At 37.3% G+C, this 19960-nt stretch overlaps 2 protein-coding genes across 2 annotated transcripts in view; one reads left to right on the top strand and one right to left on the bottom strand.

The window, feature by feature from the left end:
• Positions 1–1052: 1052 nt before the first annotated feature.
• LOC126267475 (39S ribosomal protein L54, mitochondrial-like) lies at positions 1053–19124 on the top strand. The gene is made up of 3 exons (XM_049972757.1): positions 1053–1267; positions 12255–12455; positions 18886–19124. Exons 1-3 carry the CDS (start codon positions 1186–1188, stop codon positions 18996–18998), a joined length of 396 nt encoding a protein of 131 aa, XP_049828714.1. The 5' UTR covers positions 1053–1185; the 3' UTR covers positions 18999–19124.
• The window catches only part of LOC126267476 (probable 28S ribosomal protein S16, mitochondrial), a 39187-nt gene continuing 38271 nt past the window's right edge, over positions 19045–19960 (bottom strand). Inside the window, exon 3 of the mRNA XM_049972758.1 lies at positions 19045–19250. Coding sequence (XP_049828715.1) covers positions 19141–19250 — 110 coding nt within the window. The 3' untranslated portion in view covers positions 19045–19140. The remainder of the gene's footprint in view (positions 19251–19960) is intronic.

The raw sequence follows: 19960 nt of genomic DNA, 5'->3' as shown, positions 1-19960 counted from the left end.
TTAAGATATTTGGAATGCATCTTTTTGTTAGAGTTTAAAGAATGAGCCTATGTTACCAGAGGGATATCTGTAAACAGTAATTAAGGGTAAAGTGAGGTCAGTAAGTTGAATTCCAAATAATTCTAAATCCTTCTCAATACTGTAAGAATACCATATCTGGAGTGGATAGGCTGCAATTCATTGCCTTGCAAATATGCAATTCTCCTCACCTTTGTAAATTTTTCTTGAAAAATTGTCTATTAATGTGAATTGTAAGAGCACTATACTTTCGATTTCTTGTGCTTCCATTAAGTGTCAGTTTTACATAGAATTTTTGCATCTGTATTTTCACTTACATAACACTTCTTGTTCAAATATTTTACTTCCAAGACCTTGTGCAATATGAAAGTAAATTTTTGAGAGAAAGTCTTTACATTTAGGTTCTTCATTAATTACACCTAGGTGATTCCTTTTTTTATCGACAGTTGGGACTACTTTGGCAGTTACATCGAAATAAACCGTTCTGTAATGTAGCGGCTCACACCTCCTAGGGTCTTTAGGAAACCTAAAAATAGATAAATGTGGTGTCTCCTTCTTATTGTTGCCTCATTGTATTACGCTACTGACGTTGCCGTTTGTAAAAACCACGCTACAGACCAATATAAACAATTACGATTCGATTTTTCCTTCGCAAGATGTAACCGAATTCACTAATATAACTTCCTGTTCGCTTGGTGAGCTGTTGCCGCTGTGGGTATACCACAAAGAGATGGTGTGTCCCGACATTTATGTTAGACTGTGATTGAAAATGTATTATTAAATATTTTGGCGTTCCGTTAAGTTTGATCGACCTTAACAGAGAGCAGTGTATCGGTATGTTCGTCTCTAAAAACAACCGTGAAGTCGTTGTTTCGCAAAACACGTCTGAGTGTCTGAAAATCTAATTTTAAGTATTTGTTTTTGTTAAACATCAGGAGCTCGCGAATTTATTGTTTGTTTACATGTGATAACCAAAGGTCTTATTGAGGGACATGCATGTGCAAGTTTTACATGCTTATGGAGACCAATCATACCATTTGTTTACAAACTAGTCAAAGATAATATTATAGCTGGAATGTTATGAAACAGACCGGCAGGAGAACTACTGTGTTAGAAGTTTTGTATGTATGAGAAAAGTTATATTTGGGGGCGTGAAAGAGACAAAATATGAACATTTGTAGAAATATACTGCAGAGGAGATCATGTTTTTTAATCAACAATTTGATGTATTCCAAAAAAGCAGAGGCCGGTGAGTCTAGACTCTTTCAGTAAAAGCTTAGTACTGTATAAAAACTATGCAATATTGAGTGACCATAGTAATAATTCTAACTCTAGTCACTCAAATGCTCCGTTAATTCTGCACTGGTACTCTTCTTGCAACCCATTAATTTTTTCTTCCTTAGCTGAAAAATGTTTGAATAGAGTAGATAATAGTTCTAAATGAGAAATGCATCGAACTTTGATTATTTTAATGTCACGTCTTAACGTTATGTACTGTCAACATAACCACATGATTTTCCCATCTGCTTATGATTTTGAATCGTTTCTTACAGAAAATGTAGGTGATAGCCTGCCTACTCACAATCTCTCTTGAGACTTTTTTTTCCATATTGTTTCGCTCAGCTCGACCAATTCCGTCATGTTCTGACTTTCGTTTAGTCGTAACTCACGCCTTCTCTTCATTACTTGTCATTTTCTTATTACGATAGCCATTTTATGTTTTTTTGTGACGTAATTCCCCAGTTATCCAATGTAGTAACAAATTTGATTGGATAAAGATTTAAACGTGCTGCTAAATTTGATCTGGTTTATGTCAGTATTCTGAGAAAATTATTCTTATCAACATTTTTTTTTTATATGCTATCTCTTGAATTTTTCATTTTTAGCTTTTTGATATGCTATCTCTTGCATTTTTCATTTTTAGTTTTGCCTATATTTTTACTCAGGACCTTACTGTACTATGATGACATGAAATTCTAAAGCGTTTTGAAGACTATCACATTCTGCTTAATTTCTTTATTGTTTGGTAAGATATAGTTAATTTCATTTTCTGGTTTATGTACCTGTGCCAGTTACATTTTTTACATAATTTCATCTGACAGAATGTGTGAAGGACAAATGTGTTTTTCCTCTATGCAAATTTTATAAATTTACATATAACCTCAGTTTTTTCTATTATCAATCCCCCCTCTGTTTTGTGGACTACTGCCATCACTGGGTCTTTCAGACTTTCCATCTGATGAATTTCCACACAAGTCACTGAACAGCTCAAGAACAACTATGACTTTATGTCATGTTGACAATGGCAAGAAATGATCAGCTTGAGCCATGGCTTTACCTAGGGCATTATGTGACTTATACAGTGAAAACCTAGCCGTACCATGTTGCTGATTTCTACTTTACATTGTGCTATGTTTTCGAACTCTCTCTGTGGTTTTAGAGCTTCTTTCTTCTAATAAGTCATTGTTTATGTGGACTCAAATACAGGAACTTTTTTTTTTTTTAATGCTTCTGTTGACTTTTTCTAGCTTCCTCCAGATGCTTCTTCTTAAACTCTTCATATTTTTCTTCCCTGTTTTACTTTTCCTACCTCCTTTTCTGTCTTTCTGCTTTTGTTAAGGGCATCCTGTTCTTTTAACATTAAAAAATATAACAGTGACTCAAATTACGTGACTCATGTTACACATTTAATTTTCTGTTTTTACAATATTGGTTCAAATTGGGAAATTTTTAATAGTGATATTAGTTACACATTTACACAAAGAAGTAAATTATGGAACAAGGTGAAGTTAGCTCTAACATTCCCTTTAATATATAAACTTAATTACATAAAAGTGACTAGTGTTACATGAAAGTTATGTTATTCATCCTGACCTGTAATTTATGTACTTCAATTTTATACTGCAATACATTAGGGTATGTAACAGTAATATAAATAATGACATACTAATTCTTACCTGTCAGTGAGTTGAAATCAAGGTCCAAAATCTCCAATAATTCACACTGCCATCACATGAAAAACACATCACTATATAAAAATTGCTACAAATTATGGAGTGGGAGCAATAATGAGCAACAATTGTTGTTGCCATACAGTAAAATGTCAAACATTTTCAAACAATACATAAGAAGTACCTAATTTTAAACTTTTAAAAAACACAAATGTTTCCTACTCTAGAAGGAATATCCCTGTCATTTATCACCCTTTTTACCTCTGGCAATTTTTGTTGATATGAAAAATGCTGAGCTACATCATGTTTTGAATCCACGTTTAAATTGTAGGTGTCCCTGTAACTGGGTGGGTAAGTCAGTTCAAAAGTTGGAGAAAAGCTATGGGATACTACTTCCAATAGTACCATGCCTAGTAAAGCAATGTGGTGTTCAAACCAATCTTCAGATTGATGATTGCATTAATTTTTCTAATTTCTGCTGAGGCAGACAGTTCAGGTCCATCTGCACTTTCATGTGCTCTCCGTAAACAAGGTTGCTGCGTGAAGTGTTAATTCTTGTTGATAATCCTGTTCCTGGAACTGATACTGAATTCCAGATCGTACAGGACAGTAAGCTGTTTATGGAGGGGACTGCAAGCAGCCTGACACCATGCATCAGGTGGAATCTAATGCTGTGTCTACTGGTTAGGCATGTGCTGAGTGGTTCCAGGCTGGACTTGCGATCCCATTTTCAGCATTCTTACTTAGCAAGACATTAATATAGCCTCTATTATCCTAATGTCTGAACCATTTAGTGTTCATGGTACACTTTCATACTAGTTGTCCACACTCCAGATAAATAATTTATACTAAATTTTAACAAATCTATCTTCTTCAGAAACGCTTTTCGTGCTGTTGCCAGTCTGAATTTTCTATCCTCTGTACGTCAACCATCGCCAGTTATTTTACTGCCCAAATAGCAAAACTCATCAGCTGCCTTTAGTGTCGCATTTCATAACCTATTCTCCTTGGTATTCTCTCATTTAATTCGGCTACATTGAATAACCCTTTTTTACTTCTTTGGTATCCACCTGATAGTTTGTTTTCTGGATACTATTCATTTCGTTCAACTGATGTTCAAAATCCTTTGCTGTCTCTGACAGAATGACAGTGTCATTGAAATACCTCAACTCCTCCCTTAACTTAAATTACCTTTACATTTTTCTAATTGGTTTATTTTACCACTTGTCTAATGTGCAGATTGAATGATATCAGGGATAGGCTACAATGCTGTCTCACTTCTCAACTACTACTTCCCTTTCATATTCTTCAACTCATAACTGTAATCTGGTTTCCATACATCTGTAAACAATCTTTCTTCGTTGTATTTTATCCCTGTTCCATACAGAATTTGAAAATGTCTAGTCCACTCCACTTTGTCAGAAGGTTTCTCTAAATCAATAAATACAGTTTTGACTTTCATCAACCAAATCAATAAATACAGTTTTTACTTTCATCCACCTGTCTTCTGAGATAGGGTCAGTATTGACTTAGTTGTTCCTACATTTTTCTACAACCCAAAGTGATCTTCTGATGTCAGCTTCTACCAGTTTTACTATTCTTCTGTGAATAATTCATGTTAATATTCTGGAGCTACAGCTTATTGAACTGATGGTTCAGCAGTATTCATACCTGTGTTTCATATATCATGTTTCATATATCACACACACACACACACACACACACACACACACACACACACACACACACACACACACACACACACACACACAGTCCAGTGGTCCAATAAGTTGATGTTGATGCATGCGGTAAAATAGATGATGAGTGACAGTCAAACCTAAATGCAACCTGGGTGTTGCTAGGCAGTGCTGCCTCTCTAATTTTGGAGTTTCTGCCAGAGGTGTCAGCCACCTTAGCAGCTGCTGGTGGTGCCCTTGACATTGACACTGAGGGAATCAAGTCTATGTGCCCCATCTCCTCCGTGTTGTCAAACAAGGATACAAGGCAGTTTCATGTCTCTCTCCCATCTGTTCTGGGTATGCGTTTATGTATTGGTTGATCTGTTTCATTGTAGTATGGTGCTTCTATCATCAGTAAACTGGAGTCTCACATAGCTTATTCCTGCCTCTGCTTTGGCCACAATAACATCTCCACCCCTACATATGATATTATGCCTGTCTCTTTCTATGTCTCTGGTGTTTGCTTCGTTCAACAATCATTAGTTCAGTGAATTTCCTCTTCTCTTTTGTCATGTAATTCCCTCCTCCCACCAATTCTGTGTATGCCTTGTTTGCTCTTTATTTATTCGAATTTAAGAATTTTGTTCTCATTACTGGTTTATGATCCCAATATTTATCCACACGACTCTTCTTTTCAGTCCAATATATGGTACATTTCAGACACCATGCTGTGTCAAGGTAATAATGTCTATTGAGTCCTCAGACTTATTGTCTTACCTCCTCCATGCTGCCCTCCAATACTAAGTTGGTGATCCCTTAATGTCTCAGAATATGCCCTACGAACCGATCCCTTCTTCTAGTCAAGTTGTGCCACAAATTTCTCTTCTCTCCAATTCTGTTCAATACTAGTTATGTAATCTGCCCATCTAATCTTCAGCTTCTTCTGTAGCACCAGATTTCGAAAGCTTCTATTCTCTTCTGGTCCAAACTATTTATTGTCCACATTTCACTTCCATACATGGCTACACTCCATACAAATACTTTCAGAAATGACTTCCTGACACTTAAATCTATACTCGATGTTAACAAATTTCTCTTCTTCAGAAACGCTTTCCTTGCCATTGCCAGACTACATTTTATATCCTGTCTACTTTGACCATCATCAGTTATTTTGCTCCCCAAATAGCAAAACTCATTCACTACTTTAAGCGTCTCATTTCCTAATCTAATACCCTCAGCATCACCCGATTTAATTCGACTACATTCCATTATCGTCACATAATTGATCAGTACCTCAATTTTCACATTTTTCTGTTTTGTAATCATCACTTTCTTAAGCATACAAATATTTTCATATTGAAAGTTTTGTATTTACAAGAAAATTAATTGTGTGACAGCATGGGTTGAATTAATCAATTTTGTTACCCATCTTTTTGTTTGTAATAATCACAAAACTTGCAACAACATTTGTTGCCCCAGTTAACACATTATTTATACCTCACCAGATAAGTCTTTCCCTTCTTTTTGTTTGACATTACTAATTCTTGTGACATCTAAGCTCTGAGAGATGCATTTGTACCCAGTTGCCCCACAATGTTGAAACTAAAAACATTGAACACACTGTTTCATAGCTATCAATCCTATTTATCATTACCTGATTATTTGTTCTTATGGAGGAAACCACCATAAATGAGACAAAAAGTTTATATAATAAATTAATAATGCTCACTTAAAAATATAATAAAGGAGAAACTAAGTTAGACCAGGAGAGATGCAAGACGAAGTACTCAGTGTAGATGAAACAATACACTGAATACAGTATCAGATTGTTAGTTATTTTTGACTGCCAGTTTCTGCTTCCCTCAGATTAGTAGTGACAATTCACATCCTAAATGCACAGAAAATTCTTTGAACAACAGGCAGTGAGTTACTCAATTTTGAGGTATTGTAATGAAATGTTGCAGTCTTCAGTCCAAGGGCTGGTTTGATGCAGCTCTCCATGCTACTCTATCCTATGTGAGCCTCTTTATCCCCGAATAACTACTGCAACCTACATATTTCTGTGTCTGCTTACTGTATTTCTAATAAAATGTGACCAACTATGAAAAGATAACTATCTCATCATCAAGCTGTGATATGACGTTTAGAATTTGAAATAATCAAATATTTTTGAGCAATAGCTTCACTGCAATTGTTTAAGAACAATTCCACATTGAAAAAACAAGTGAATCAACTTTCAGCTTTCTGTCTTCCTTGAATCAAACCTATATGTGAACATGAATTTTTGTGGCATGATGAAGAATGCCATAAGAGGTCCATGACAAAGAATTGTGGCAATGAGTCTCAACTGTGCATCACAGTGTGTACTAAGCTTCACAAGAGGGCTGCTGTAACATGAGTTGCGCATGTACATCATGCGTGTCGTCTGCCCCTGGTAGTTGAGTGGTCAGTGTGACGGAATGTCCTACCTAATGACCTGGGTTTGATTCCCGGCTGAGTCTGAGATTTTCTCCGCTCAGGGACTGGGGTTTTGTGTTGTCCTTATCATCGTCATTTCATCCCCATCGACATGCAAGTTGCCGAAGTGGCATCAACTCAAAAGACTTGCACCAGGCGAACGGTTTATCCGACAGAAGGCCCTAGCCACTCAGAATTTCCACATCAAGCATGTTCTTCTTATTTTTTCCTTTTATTTGTGCCACCTCAGCCGGCTTCTGATACATACTGAATCATTACACAAACATACGATATTTACATTGGTTGTAAACATGTTTACTTGCACCATAATGTGCTCGCATCATTGCCATGATATGTCACTCCAAATGCCAATTCAGCATGGAACATATAACATTCGTGCCTCCAGACAACTTTGCTGCTGTGAGTGCTTACATTAAATAAGTACTGTGAAGTTGATGATATTCAGTTATTTAACATTGTTCTCTGAAATTTGTTCATAACTCTACATAGTGACCCGCAAAATAAAATGTACTATGCTACACAAGTCATCTGGCTGTAGATACTTAATGCTATCTGTGTGAAGTCCAGCCAGGTCACTAGTTTTGTTCCCTGTACATAAATCACCGTAATTAAGAGAATATTACTTGCAATATAGAAGGGACTTAGTGTCGCAGAGAGGTACAATGAAAACGACTGCTTACATTTACACTTTCGGCCAAGAGACATTCTTCTGAATTACAGTAATTAGGTTTCTTGACAAGCATATTTATAGTCGAGATGTACAAACAGACGTAAACAGCAGTGAATGATTTGAAAGAAAAAGTGTCACCTTTTAGTGTACAGTGTTATTATTTACAGCCTTTTCAAATTAAATCCAGAGTCTTTCAGGAGTAATAGCACCTATTTTAGGAGGTAGTAGCATAGACTAATTCAAATAAACATTCTGTATAATATGTTCAAATTTTTATCAGCCACAGGTATAAGTTTTACTTTGTGTGTTGCTACTCCATTTGCTATGGGTTTATATATTGATTGTCAGTTTGGAGTTGAAGGCCAAGTTAAGTTAAGTTGTGCTCCAGTTTACAAATTGAATTTTTCAACTGTATGAGTGCTTTGTTAGGCAGTGCTAAGTAGTGTATTGTTTAAGCATGCCACACATATTGACAAGTGCTAAGTGTTAATTTGTCTACAGGTTTTTTTAATTGAAACACAGGTTTGTAGAGAACATGATAGATGATTTCCTCACAGCACGGTTTCAGATTAAAGTGTGTTTACCAAACTGCATGAAACTGGTGCTGTGCCCAGCAGCCATATGTCATCTGAATGTGTAAATAAGTGAAGTATGTCCTTCAACAATCACACACACAATTTCTACACATATTGGTGTTCCACAGATGATGACATTACGTGTGTGTGTGTGCCCTTTCTTTATATCATTTACAATGTATTCAACACCACAGAGAAGGAGATGAAGGTAGAAAGCTGGAATGTTGTCATTAGCTAATCGCAAACTGCTGAGTAAGCCCATTAATACTGTTCGTTGACAAAGCCATTTTCACTCATGATGGTGTGAGTAACAGTGGTAACTCACATTGTTGATCTGATTAAAATCTGCATGCCATTGAGGAGAACCATTTTCTAGAATGCTTCTCTATAAATATGTGGTGTGGTGTAATAGACAAACAGTTTATTGGCCCTTGTTGCATTACTGCATAATGTTACAATGCCCCATTTTTTGTACTTTTTTGAAAATGAGCTACTAGCATTATTGAAAGAAGTTCCTTTGGATACAAAGATAGCTATGTTCTTCCAGTATAGCTCCCCTGCATATTCCAGCCATCAGGTGACATAGCATCTAAACCTAACATTCCCTGGAATATGGATCAACACAAGTGGCCACTTTTATTGGCCACACAGATCCCCCAGACCTTACCTCTTTAGATTTTTGGCTGTGGGAAATCATTGAAAAGCCAAGTCTACAAAGAAATAGTAAACATAAGGGACATATAGATCATTCAGAGTATGGATAGTGCTGCCAGGATGACATCAGGAGAGCTACACGAGGAGTTTTCAAGAGAATTCTGAAGCAAATTGAAGTCGGGTGTAGATTTTATGAAAATCGACTTTGAACTTAGTAATTTCTCTTTGCTTAACACCTTTTGTGAGTATTTGGTTGGATTACTTTCTAATGAATGTATCTCTGAAAGCAGTAAAAATTGGACATGTAATATGTGGAATGTTTTATTTAAGCTAGTCAGTACCACAACCTCTTAAAAACTTACTATTCCTTCTGAAATGGCCCGTAAAGTAACTTGATCTTTCATAATGTTATTTAATATACTTCATTATTATAGTTGTTGTTGTTGTTGTTTGCCAATAGTTACTTTAAGATACAAGGGTTGTTTGAGAAGTTCTCAGAACAGAAAAAAAGTTCTTTCATCAGTGAAACTTTATTTTATTTTTCAATGTAGTCTCCTTGTAGATTAATGCACTTGGTCCAACGATGTTCCAGTCCCTTGATCCCATCCCGAAAATGATTTTCCTCCAGGTCTGTAAAATAAATGTCAACAGTGGCTATCAATTCTTACTTTGAAGTGAATCTTCATCCACCAAGTAAAATTTTCAGTTTTGGGAAGAGATGGAAGTCTGACAGAGCTATATCAGGTGAATATGATGGGTGTGGCAACAATTCATACCTTAGTTCATGTAGTTTTTGCCATGGTGATGGCACATGTGTGCGGGTGTGCATCAAGAGTCGGGGCACCCATCTTGCAGATAAATTTTTCATTTGTAATTCTTCAGTTAAAATGTGATACACCCTTTCAGATGACATCTGGCAAGTGTGAGCAATTTCGTACACTTTCAGTCGGCGGTCTTCTATGACCACTTTGTGTTCTTTTGCAATGATTTCTGGAGTAGTGACACATCTTGGCTGACCACTGCACGGATCATCATCTAAGCTCTCCCAACCAAATTTAAATTCATTTGTCCACTTGGCAGCAGTTGAGTATGAAGGAGCAGAGTCCCCCAGTGTATTCTGGAAATTGGCATGAATGTCCTTTGGTTTCATACTTCCATTTACGAAATATTTAATCACTTCTCAAATCTTGATTTTTTTTCCATCTTTGCAAATCCCTATGTGGAACAACAACAGAGCCATCCCACCGCCACAGCTCTCTTCCGAGAGCACTGGCGTGTTACCTGTTCACAGGCAACAGTCTAACGAATATCACGTGAACAACTAATTGCGCCAGTGCTGACCTCTAGTGGTGATTCCGAGAACTTTTCAAACCACCCTTGTATATATGCTGTTAACCTCCTCTTCTGGGATGTACACTTCAACTGCATTTTACATATATCTCTCCAGTACATAATTTGTGATAATTTGGAATGGTTTCTTATTGTGCTCAATTTCTCAGTTTCATACCAGTGCACACAACTACAAAGTGAAAATTTCATTCTGGAAACACCCCCAGGCTGTGGCTAAGCCATGTCTATGCAATATCCTTTTTTCTGGGAGTGCTAGTTCTGCAAGTTTTGCAAGAAAGCTTCTGTGAAGTTTGGTTGTAGGAGGCGGTGTACTGGCAGAATTAAAGATGTGAGGACGGGGCGGGAGTCATGCTTGGGTAGCGCAGTCGGTAGAGCAGTTGCCCGCAAAAGGCATTCTCAACTCAATATGATTGAAATGGGCCATGCAGTGGCAGAAATCTCCATTCAATCCAAGAACTCCTGCACAATTCTTGCAACATCTGGATGTGCATTGTCATGCATTCATATAAAACCATGACCAGTAAATGGAGCAAAAGGCATAACATGCTCCAAAAAATTTCCTCCTTACATCTATGTGTTGCAAGGCTCCCATGCTCTATAAAGACCAAATCTGTCTTTATAGTGGAGTATATTCCTGCTAACACCATCAGAGAACCACCCTGAGAATGCACCCTGGATGAGAATGTGCAAGACGTTCTCCAGACCCTCTCTTTACCGACTGGTGTACACAGGCCCTACCAACTCATCAATAAACAACATTTTCTCCATTGTTGTGCTCTCCACCCACAATATTCTCTTGCGAAGCATAGTTGAACTGTATGATGCACTGTGGCGCGTTCTTGGCCTGCAGCTGGTCTTGTGCATTGAAAATTGGGTTCTTACAGTCTCCTCCGGATGGTTCTCTCACTGAACATTGACCTCTCAAACTAGTTGGAGTTGATTTTGTACTTCAGTGGCAGTGGTGGGACACTTGAAGTCATAAGAAATGGTGTTCTCTTGCCAATGTTACTCTTCTCACGTGTGATCCTAGTTTCATTGCATAGTGTCCAACTTTCCTCTATCTTCTTATAGTTGTGGAAATTGTTGTAGTTGTAGCTCTCAACACATTTTCAACATAATGCCTGCTGCAACCATCTTCTTCCAAAGTTACAGTTTTTGCAGCATTTTCAGGGTTTAACAGCATGTGTATTATAGAAATCCAATTATTATAACCAGAGAAAGATCCAACAAATGTGTGTAATTGAAATGGGAGCAATACAAGGTACAACAATAAAAGGTAAAAGAGACGGAAGACATTATCGTCTCACATGCAGTGATGTCTTTCAGGTTGTGCAGGGAAGAACAGTTAAGTCTATTGCAGTAAACAATTGAAGTTTTATTATTTGCTTGTGAGGCAATGTCAGTAACATCCCCATCGAAAAATACAGGATAAAGTGCTACACTTTTATTAAATAGATGATTACTCATCATTCATCGCATGTAACTTTTTTTGTGCCAGGCAGTGTGGCACTCTTGGTCTTATTTAGTGTAGGATTTTAATTTCTACTATAACTTTAATTTGTTTAATCCTGTTGTTCATTATTACGATAAAATTACATTAATAGCTTTTAAATTACACTGTGCAGAAAATCAAATAAAACTACAGTTCATGTACTTTTTATTTAGACACTATATATGCTCTGTGTTATTTTGCTAATTAGAGCTTCAGAGTTTAGAAAACATTTGTGTAAAGTGGACTGGGATACCCAGTTAATCTGAATTATAGTGAAACCTCACTAATTTAAGCTTTCATTTTCTTTGTGGCTGCTTTTTGTTCAAATGAATGACATTATTACCAATCATTTTAGGGACCTATTAAATTAACGTGACTTTTATATAGGTGGCACAATAGCTGGGCTTGGAAAACGGAAGAAACTTGGCAAATTAGGTCCTGTAATGGAGAAAAAGGTTCTTCCTGTAGAAACAGATCCAGCTAGGTTAGTGTCTTATGTTTGTGGTAGTAACATATACAAAGAAGGTGAAGATATCAAACTGAAGGAAGATTCTGAGTATCCAGATTGGCTTTGGAACATACATACAGGTGTGTACACCAACAACAAAGCTTAGAAACTCTTAGTCTCTATTGCCTGTTACTGCTTTCCCTTAAAATGCGTTTTACTGTTTAGCAATAAAATTACATGTACAGATTTTTGATGTGGACTACTTTTTGTGTTTCATTAACACTGCATCAAAGTAGACCACTTCTATGCCCTAGTAAACATGTCTTCCCAAGAAACCAGATGCATGAACACTTGTTCATCAGATGTCGCCCATAACATCTAAAGATGGCCATTGTATCATAAAAAAGCGATTTTTTTTAAATTTTTGACTCAAATTACATTACAGTTAAACTGCAAGGTGCAAATTATTTTACAGTTTATTGCAACCAAGTGACCATCTTTTGATGAATTTGCTGTCCAAATTCTGCATGCAATTCCAAGGTAGTTAGCAATATTCTGTTCCAGTTTTGTTAACCACAGATTTTTATTATGGTGTGTTGTAGTATAGTGTAAAGAGTCCAGTTGTATTATTGTCCTAGCTTGCAGCAGTTTTAATTTCTAAGTAACAAAGTGCAGAACATAATATTAAGTACGTCAGTTTCGTTTCATTCAAGAAAATTATTTAAAAGTCAGTATTAGACCAGTTTTTAACAGTGTTTACTGCTTACAAGTTGACATTAGTCTTCGGAAATATTAAAAATACGGCACCCCCCCCCCCCCCCCCCCCCCTCCCTAGGTCTAGGCCCCTCTTTTGGCACTCTTGGTCATCTGTCATGTATATTGAAGAAAGAACTTAAAAGAAAGGTACCCACACAAGAAGTTATCACAAAAATAGTGAATCATTATGTTGAAATTATTGCTTTAGAACTGTCGAAGCTCAACTGAGTAGGACAGATTTTTCTTACAAAATATATTCAGCTTTATTATTGCAAGACATCTTCAATGGCTTGGAGTACATATATATTTGTTTGTTTAAATTATTTTGCTTTACACTTTGGACATTATATATTGAAGTTATAAACAGTTGTGGCACTTTCTGCATGTCTTTGTTGGAGTGGTGTATAAATTTTGATGTACACTTCATAGATGTTGTTGGTCTACCTGTGTTCTTCTTCCTGTTTTACAGCTGTTATTCTTGTGCTTTCTGCCACACAAAATTTCATTTTCACAGCACTAGGAAATGAACATTAGTTTATTTGATGTAATATTTTGGATGGTGTTACCATCTGTTGAATGTTGTTACCAACTGTAGAATGTGCCTGTATGATATCAGTCACCTATCCCTGTGTGTGTGTTGTTTTAATGTGTTTGTGTGTATAAAAGGTTTTTTTTTTGTTAAGTTTAATAGGGAATTTGTATTAATATGTGTCTGGTTTGTAACACATTTGTTCTCTGCTACAGCTTTCTGGGTATGATACTGTTCCTGCATTGTTATAATGCATTTGCTGCAGTTGTTTGTCCTAATGATTTTTGTGGGGTGTGCAGCACTGTGCATTGTGTATTTGGCTTCCACACTTGTGGATATGCTTCGCTGGCCAGGTTGGCTATACCTCACTTCAGAGTTTGTTTGTCAACAGAAGAGTCACTGTTTACTGCCAATCCTCCTGCGACTGCCAAAGCATTTGGTGGTGCTAAGAGTGCTGGTAATGTGGTGCGCAGGAACACAGCACTCCAGTCACAGGCACCTATTTGTGTCCATGCAGTCACGTGTTCATGTAACACTGTGCATGTTGTCTTCCGTGTATGCATACTTAAGTTGCTGCTCCACCCCTGGAAAGCCAGTTACACTCCAGCTGACCATCAGTTGCCATTAGTCGCCATTATGGACTAACATCTACCACATCTTCACCATGAGCCCCATAGGACACTGGACTTCCATCAGCCGCTCCCAGTGGCACCGCTTCGCAGAATCTGCATGTGACCACCATGAGCCCTTTTCCCTGTGGGACTGTGTCATTACAGCATTAGTGACCGTCCCTGAGCTCCCAGCCCCATGGGACCATGTCTTTGCTTATCCTTCCTCCTTTTTCCCACTTCGATATTCAGGGACATTCGTCCCCAGAAGCTGTACTTATAATAAACAAATAGTTCTTATTGCAGAGTCTACCTTTCAGTACTCTCTGCTACATCACTTGGCCAAGGACATGGTGACAAGAGTGTCTCTCAGTGGTTCTTGATGTGTATTAGTGGTTTTTTTTTTGCATGTTGCATGTGTGGCTTTCAGACTAATGGATTTTTGCTTATGTGTTAGTTTATCTTGATGGGGCAGCACATTCATGCTTATTGTGTAATAACAGTCTGTGATATTAAATACAATCCACAAATTCTCTTGGTTTGAGATACTGTGTGTGTTGATTTGGTTGTTTAGATTTTGGTAGGTGTTCATTTTGTAAATGGTGTCCAAGTTTCTTAGTAGCTGCATTTTCATGAACCTGTGTTGTGGTAGTTGTTCTATTTTCTGCGTAGATTGGGCAGTCCTTTTATGCACTGGTCCATTAGAAATTCTCTACATTGATGCAGGAGGGCTTTGTTGTTTACTGTTCTCCATAGTTCTGGTTCCAGTTCTCTGGCAGTGTATTTTCGCATAAGGTTTGAGTGTCATTTTGATTTGTAATGTCTGTCCAATTGTTGGAGCTGTCATTGACTCATAACTCAGCTCACTCAGATTTTACCTACAGTGGACATGTGTCAGCAAGCTTCTTCCACATTGGTGCTGAATTTTCAGATATGTGATGGCTAGAAAGAGGACTAGGCCATATACTGTCAACAGTTGGAGATGCAGCTTAGAGCCTATGGCATACAAGGTACACGGTTCCGTGCTCACTTCGTTGCAGGTGTGGTTACTGAAGTCTTTAGTTTACATTGTCAGCTTTTCCCAGACTCACTTCCAGCAGTCAGTAACTGTTTCCTTTCACAGACAGGATGTATTTGTCTTATTGACATCAGTTTCTTGTGTTGTGTAGTGGTCTCATACAGTATATTCAAGGACATTGAATTGAGCTTTAGGAAGTTATTCCGTAAGGGTTATTTGATTTTTCTATTTTTGTGAATCAGATGTCAATGGTTGTGCAAAACATAATCGGCCATCCTGTTAGCTGTATCTTGCATCCATATTGTGAAGTTGATGTAACTTCATAGGTTCTTTTCATGCATGATGTTCTATGTGTATTCATTGCTCATGGAATGCAAGGTTGTGTTACTGTACTTGGCAGCTAGTTGATAACTTCTCTGGCACATGTTTGCATGTTGGCTGATTGTACTGTTCTTTCAGTCCAGTTGTTGGGATAGTCTGCATTGGTGGCTGCATTGTGTCTCATGCCTTGGGTGCCATGCTTCTGTAAGATGGTTGAGCCATATCTTTTGAGGGGCAAAGGGTGTGTTGTATGCAGGGCTGTGCCCAGATATTCGTCCACCACACTTACAGATATGCTTCTTTGGTCAGGTAGAGCACCTGCCTAATTTTGGAGGTTGTTTTTCAATAGAAGAGTCACTCAGATGTTTATCACCAAGCATCCTGTAGCTGCTGCAGCATCTGGCGAGGCCAGCTGCTCCAGTATGTGGCATGCAGGCCACAGTACATAGTGCTGCAGCCACAGACACCTAGCTGTGTCCATGTGGCCATGCATCCACACGACAGCACGCATGTAGTCTTCTGCAGTTCCATACATAAGTTGTGCCCCTCGAGAGCCAGTTATGCTCTGAGCGAACGTCAGCCGCCAAGTGTCTCCATTATTGATCCAACGCCTGCCATTGCTGCTGCCTGCCAAGGTGTCGTCTTGCTGTCGCCATGATCCATGTAAGGCACTACTTCACAGGATCTGCATGTGACTGCACACTGCCTCATGGGACTGTGTCGTTACTGCACAGTGCTTCTCATCAGTGGATGCCCCGGTGCTTATCCTCTCTGCTCCACACCAATTCGACTTTCATGGACATTCGTCCTCGGGGACTGTACTTAGTTCAATTCATGTTAATAAACAAACAGTTGCTATTGCAAATTGTTTATTTCAATACTGCCTGCTACACTGCTTGTCCATGATAAAACAGTTTTCATTTCTCATTCTTAATTACTGTCTGTGGGGATGACTGGAGGAGACTACAGGGTGTACATAAAGGCCGGGAACACTCTCAATTATTTATTGCACAAGAACTAACATTGTACAGATATTTGATGTGCATGACACACCGATTTCTTTGGACTCCTTATAAATGTCGCCTCTTGTACACATTCCACATTCATTTCACTCACACTGGGACATCCGCTTCTCTTTGCTGGGCACAAGCAACCCATTGTAACAAATTTGTTGTGTCAATAGTAAATGGCCTTCCTTGTTGGTAGCTTATTATCATACATGGTTCTAAATATCCATTGAACAGCTGTAGCCTATTTGTTTTTGTCGAACTCCAACACACAGAAAGCTCGCTCCACGACTGAACTCGCCATGTTTGTGACTAGTGCTGACTATCGGCAAGTTACCAAACTATGCTGTTGCGGTGTACATGAAAACAAAAAAAACTTTCAGGGTTTCTCATCATATGATGATTAATCATTATGTAGCTTTTTTCACATAGTACTTCATTATACACTGAAGCACCAAAGAAACTGGTATAGGCATGCATATTTGAATACAGAAATATGTAAACAGACAGAATACGGTTCTGTGGTTGGCAGCACCTATATAAGACAACAAGTGTCTGGCGCAGTTGTTAGATCGGGTACTGCTGCTACAATGACAGGTTATCAAGATTTAAGTGAGTTTGAACATGGTGTTCTAGTCAGCGCACAAGCCATAGGACACAACATCTCCGCTAACGGATGTGATGTGGGATCTGAGTGGGGCTCAGGGATCAGTGTTGGGGCCACTCCTGTTCCTTATTTATATAAATGAAATGTCCTCTAGTATTATGGGTAACTTTAAAATATTTCTATTTGCTGATGACACTAGCTTGGTACTAAAGGATGTTGTGTGCAACATTGGCTCAATTTCAAATAGTGCATTACATGACCTAATTCATGGCTTGTAGAAAATGAACTAATGCTAAATCACAGTAAGACTCAGTTTTTACAGTTTCTAACACACAATTCAACAAAACCCGATGTTTTAATTTCACAGCACGGGTGTATGATTAGTGAAACTGAACAGTTCAAATTCCTAGGTGTTCAGATAGATAGTAAGCTGCCGTGGAAAGCCCATGTTCAGGATCTTGTTCAAAGACTTAATACTGCCATTTTTATTATTCAAACGGTATCAGAAGTGAATGATCGTTCGACACGAAAATTAGTCTACTTTGCTTATGTCATATGGTATTATATTTTGGGGTAACTCTTCCCATTCTAAAAGGATATTTTTGGCTCAGAAATGGGCGGTTTGGGCAGTAAGTGGTGTAAGTTCAGGAACCTCTCAATATATATATATATATATATATATATATATATATATATATATATATATATATATATATATAAAACAGAAAGAAACTTCCACATGGGAAAAATATATTAAAAATAAAGATTCCAAGACTTACCAAGCGGGAAAGCGCCAGTTGCGAAAGCTTGTAATTCTGTGTGTGTGTTTGTGTGTTTTGTTCATGTGCCTGTCTGCCGGCGCTTTCCCGCTTGGTAAGTCTTGGAATCTTTATTTTTAATATATATATATATATATATATATATATATATATATATATTCCTTACTGTTATTTCTGGTTAACAATATTTACTTATTCTCAAGAATAAGCAGCTTTCACTCGGTTAATATTTGGCAGAAATCAAACCTGCATTTTGGATCAGACTTCCTTAACACTTGTGCAAAAAGGTGTGCAGTATACTGTTGCATCCATTTTCAATAAGCTACCACTCGAATTCAAGAATCGTAGCAGAAATCCATGCACTTCCAAATCGGAATTGAAGAGCTTCCTCATGGGTCACTCCTATTCTGTCGAGGAGTTCCTTGAAAATTTAAGCTGATTCTCATTGTATTGTTGATTGCGTTTACTTAAACTTATCAAGTGACTTTTTCGCATTCATAAACATTTATAACATATAAAAATAACGTTTATGTTGTAATTTCATTTATTGACAAAAAAAAATCTTTTTAATGTTGTTACATGAACAAGTAGAGTTAATTGCTGTCAGAAGGAAACAAAAACAATAAAATATTTTTTTTCAAATAGGCAAAATTTAAATTACATCAATTTCATATTTTGAACTATATGACAGAGAAATTTATCCATTTGCAGTTGTGTTTTCTCTGCTTTGCTGCATTTTACACTCCTTTTGAGTCAGTCCACTGAAAAGTGTAAAAAGGGGGTTTTACTGTATTATTGTTATCCAGAATTTCAACACTCACTTTTCATTCTGACACAAATTGTTTTAGAATAGTCATCTTACAGTAAAAAAAAATTGTTTCTTCATTGGATAAGTCAATAATGTGTGGAAAAGCTGGATTAATGTTAGTTTATCTCTTTGTCTAGGCAAGCCACCTGCTTTAGAGGAATTGGATCCTAACACTAAAGAGTATTGGAGAAGACTGAGGAAAATGGCATTGAGAAGAAATAATCAGTTGCAAAAGATAAAGAAGTTTTAGGTGCATCTGTGTACTGTGCATGGTGAAATAAGTGATACATCGAAAGTGTAGATAAAGAGCTGTTTTATTTAATAGACTATAATTGTTTGTATTATACATTTTTCAAAATATATGCTGTAAAATGTACATCACTGTGTTCATACTAACTACTATTTTCTAGTTTAACTTCTTCTTTATTTTCTGCAGCACTGCGGCGGTTCCTCCAGGCTGTCATGTATGTCCTTGGATGGATGGGATAGAAACCTGCTAATCCTGTGTAACAGTAGAGATAATAACACTTAAGTGTGATGTCATACTGTCCAGTTTCAAAACAGAACTTTAAGTTCCAAAATTTTAATTTTTCTTTCAAATAAAAAAAATGTTAAACTAAATCAAAATGAGACTGGTGCCATTAGTTACTCTAATATCTCACAATTTATTTACACTACGCATTTGGGGGTTCCACAAAGGCACGGAATTTTGGATAACCTGTGTCACTTTCTGGTAGCAGATGACAAAACATTAATGTAGTAGAAGGCCAAAAGTTTTATAACTCATCTTTTGCAATAAAAGGCACACACTAAACTTGGTATAAGACTCGAAGTAGTGTTTTGTCTTCTGCTACCAGATAGTGCCACAGGTCACCCAGAAGTTGCACATACAATACATACATGTCTTAGTAAATGACATAATCCACTTGAGAGAATTTTAAATTCATGTCACATGTTTGCTTCTAAAGTTTGTCATCACACTTATGCAATCAAGGCCATTCTCAGAAAGAAAAAAAATTCTGAAGACTAACAAATGAGACATTAAAAGTAGCAGATGAGTTTTACTATGTGTGTAGCAAAATAACTGACGATGCAAACGCAGAAAGAATACTGTTGCTGGAAAAAAAGATGAATTTGTTAACAACTAATTTTGGTTTAAGTGTTAGGAAGTTTTTTTCTGAAGGTATTTGTCTGAAGTGTAGTCTTGTATGG

The sequence above is a fragment of the Schistocerca gregaria genome, chromosome 4 (genome assembly GCF_023897955.1).
Source record: "Schistocerca gregaria isolate iqSchGreg1 chromosome 4, iqSchGreg1.2, whole genome shotgun sequence".
Lineage (NCBI taxonomy): Eukaryota > Metazoa > Arthropoda > Insecta > Orthoptera > Acrididae > Schistocerca > Schistocerca gregaria.
This window is presented reverse-complemented; position numbering and strand designations above follow the sequence as displayed.

Coding starts and splice junctions, on each gene's coding strand:
- LOC126267475 (XM_049972757.1), top strand. CDS start 1,186: ATGAACATTTGTAGAAATATACTGCAGAGGAGATCATGTTTTTTAATC. Junction 1,268..12,254: donor TTCCAAAAAAGCAGAGGCCG/GTGAGTCTAGAC, acceptor ACTTTTATATAG/GTGGCACAATAGCTGGGCTT. Junction 12,456..18,885: donor GCTTTGGAACATACATACAG/GTGTGTACACCA, acceptor CTCTTTGTCTAG/GCAAGCCACCTGCTTTAGAG.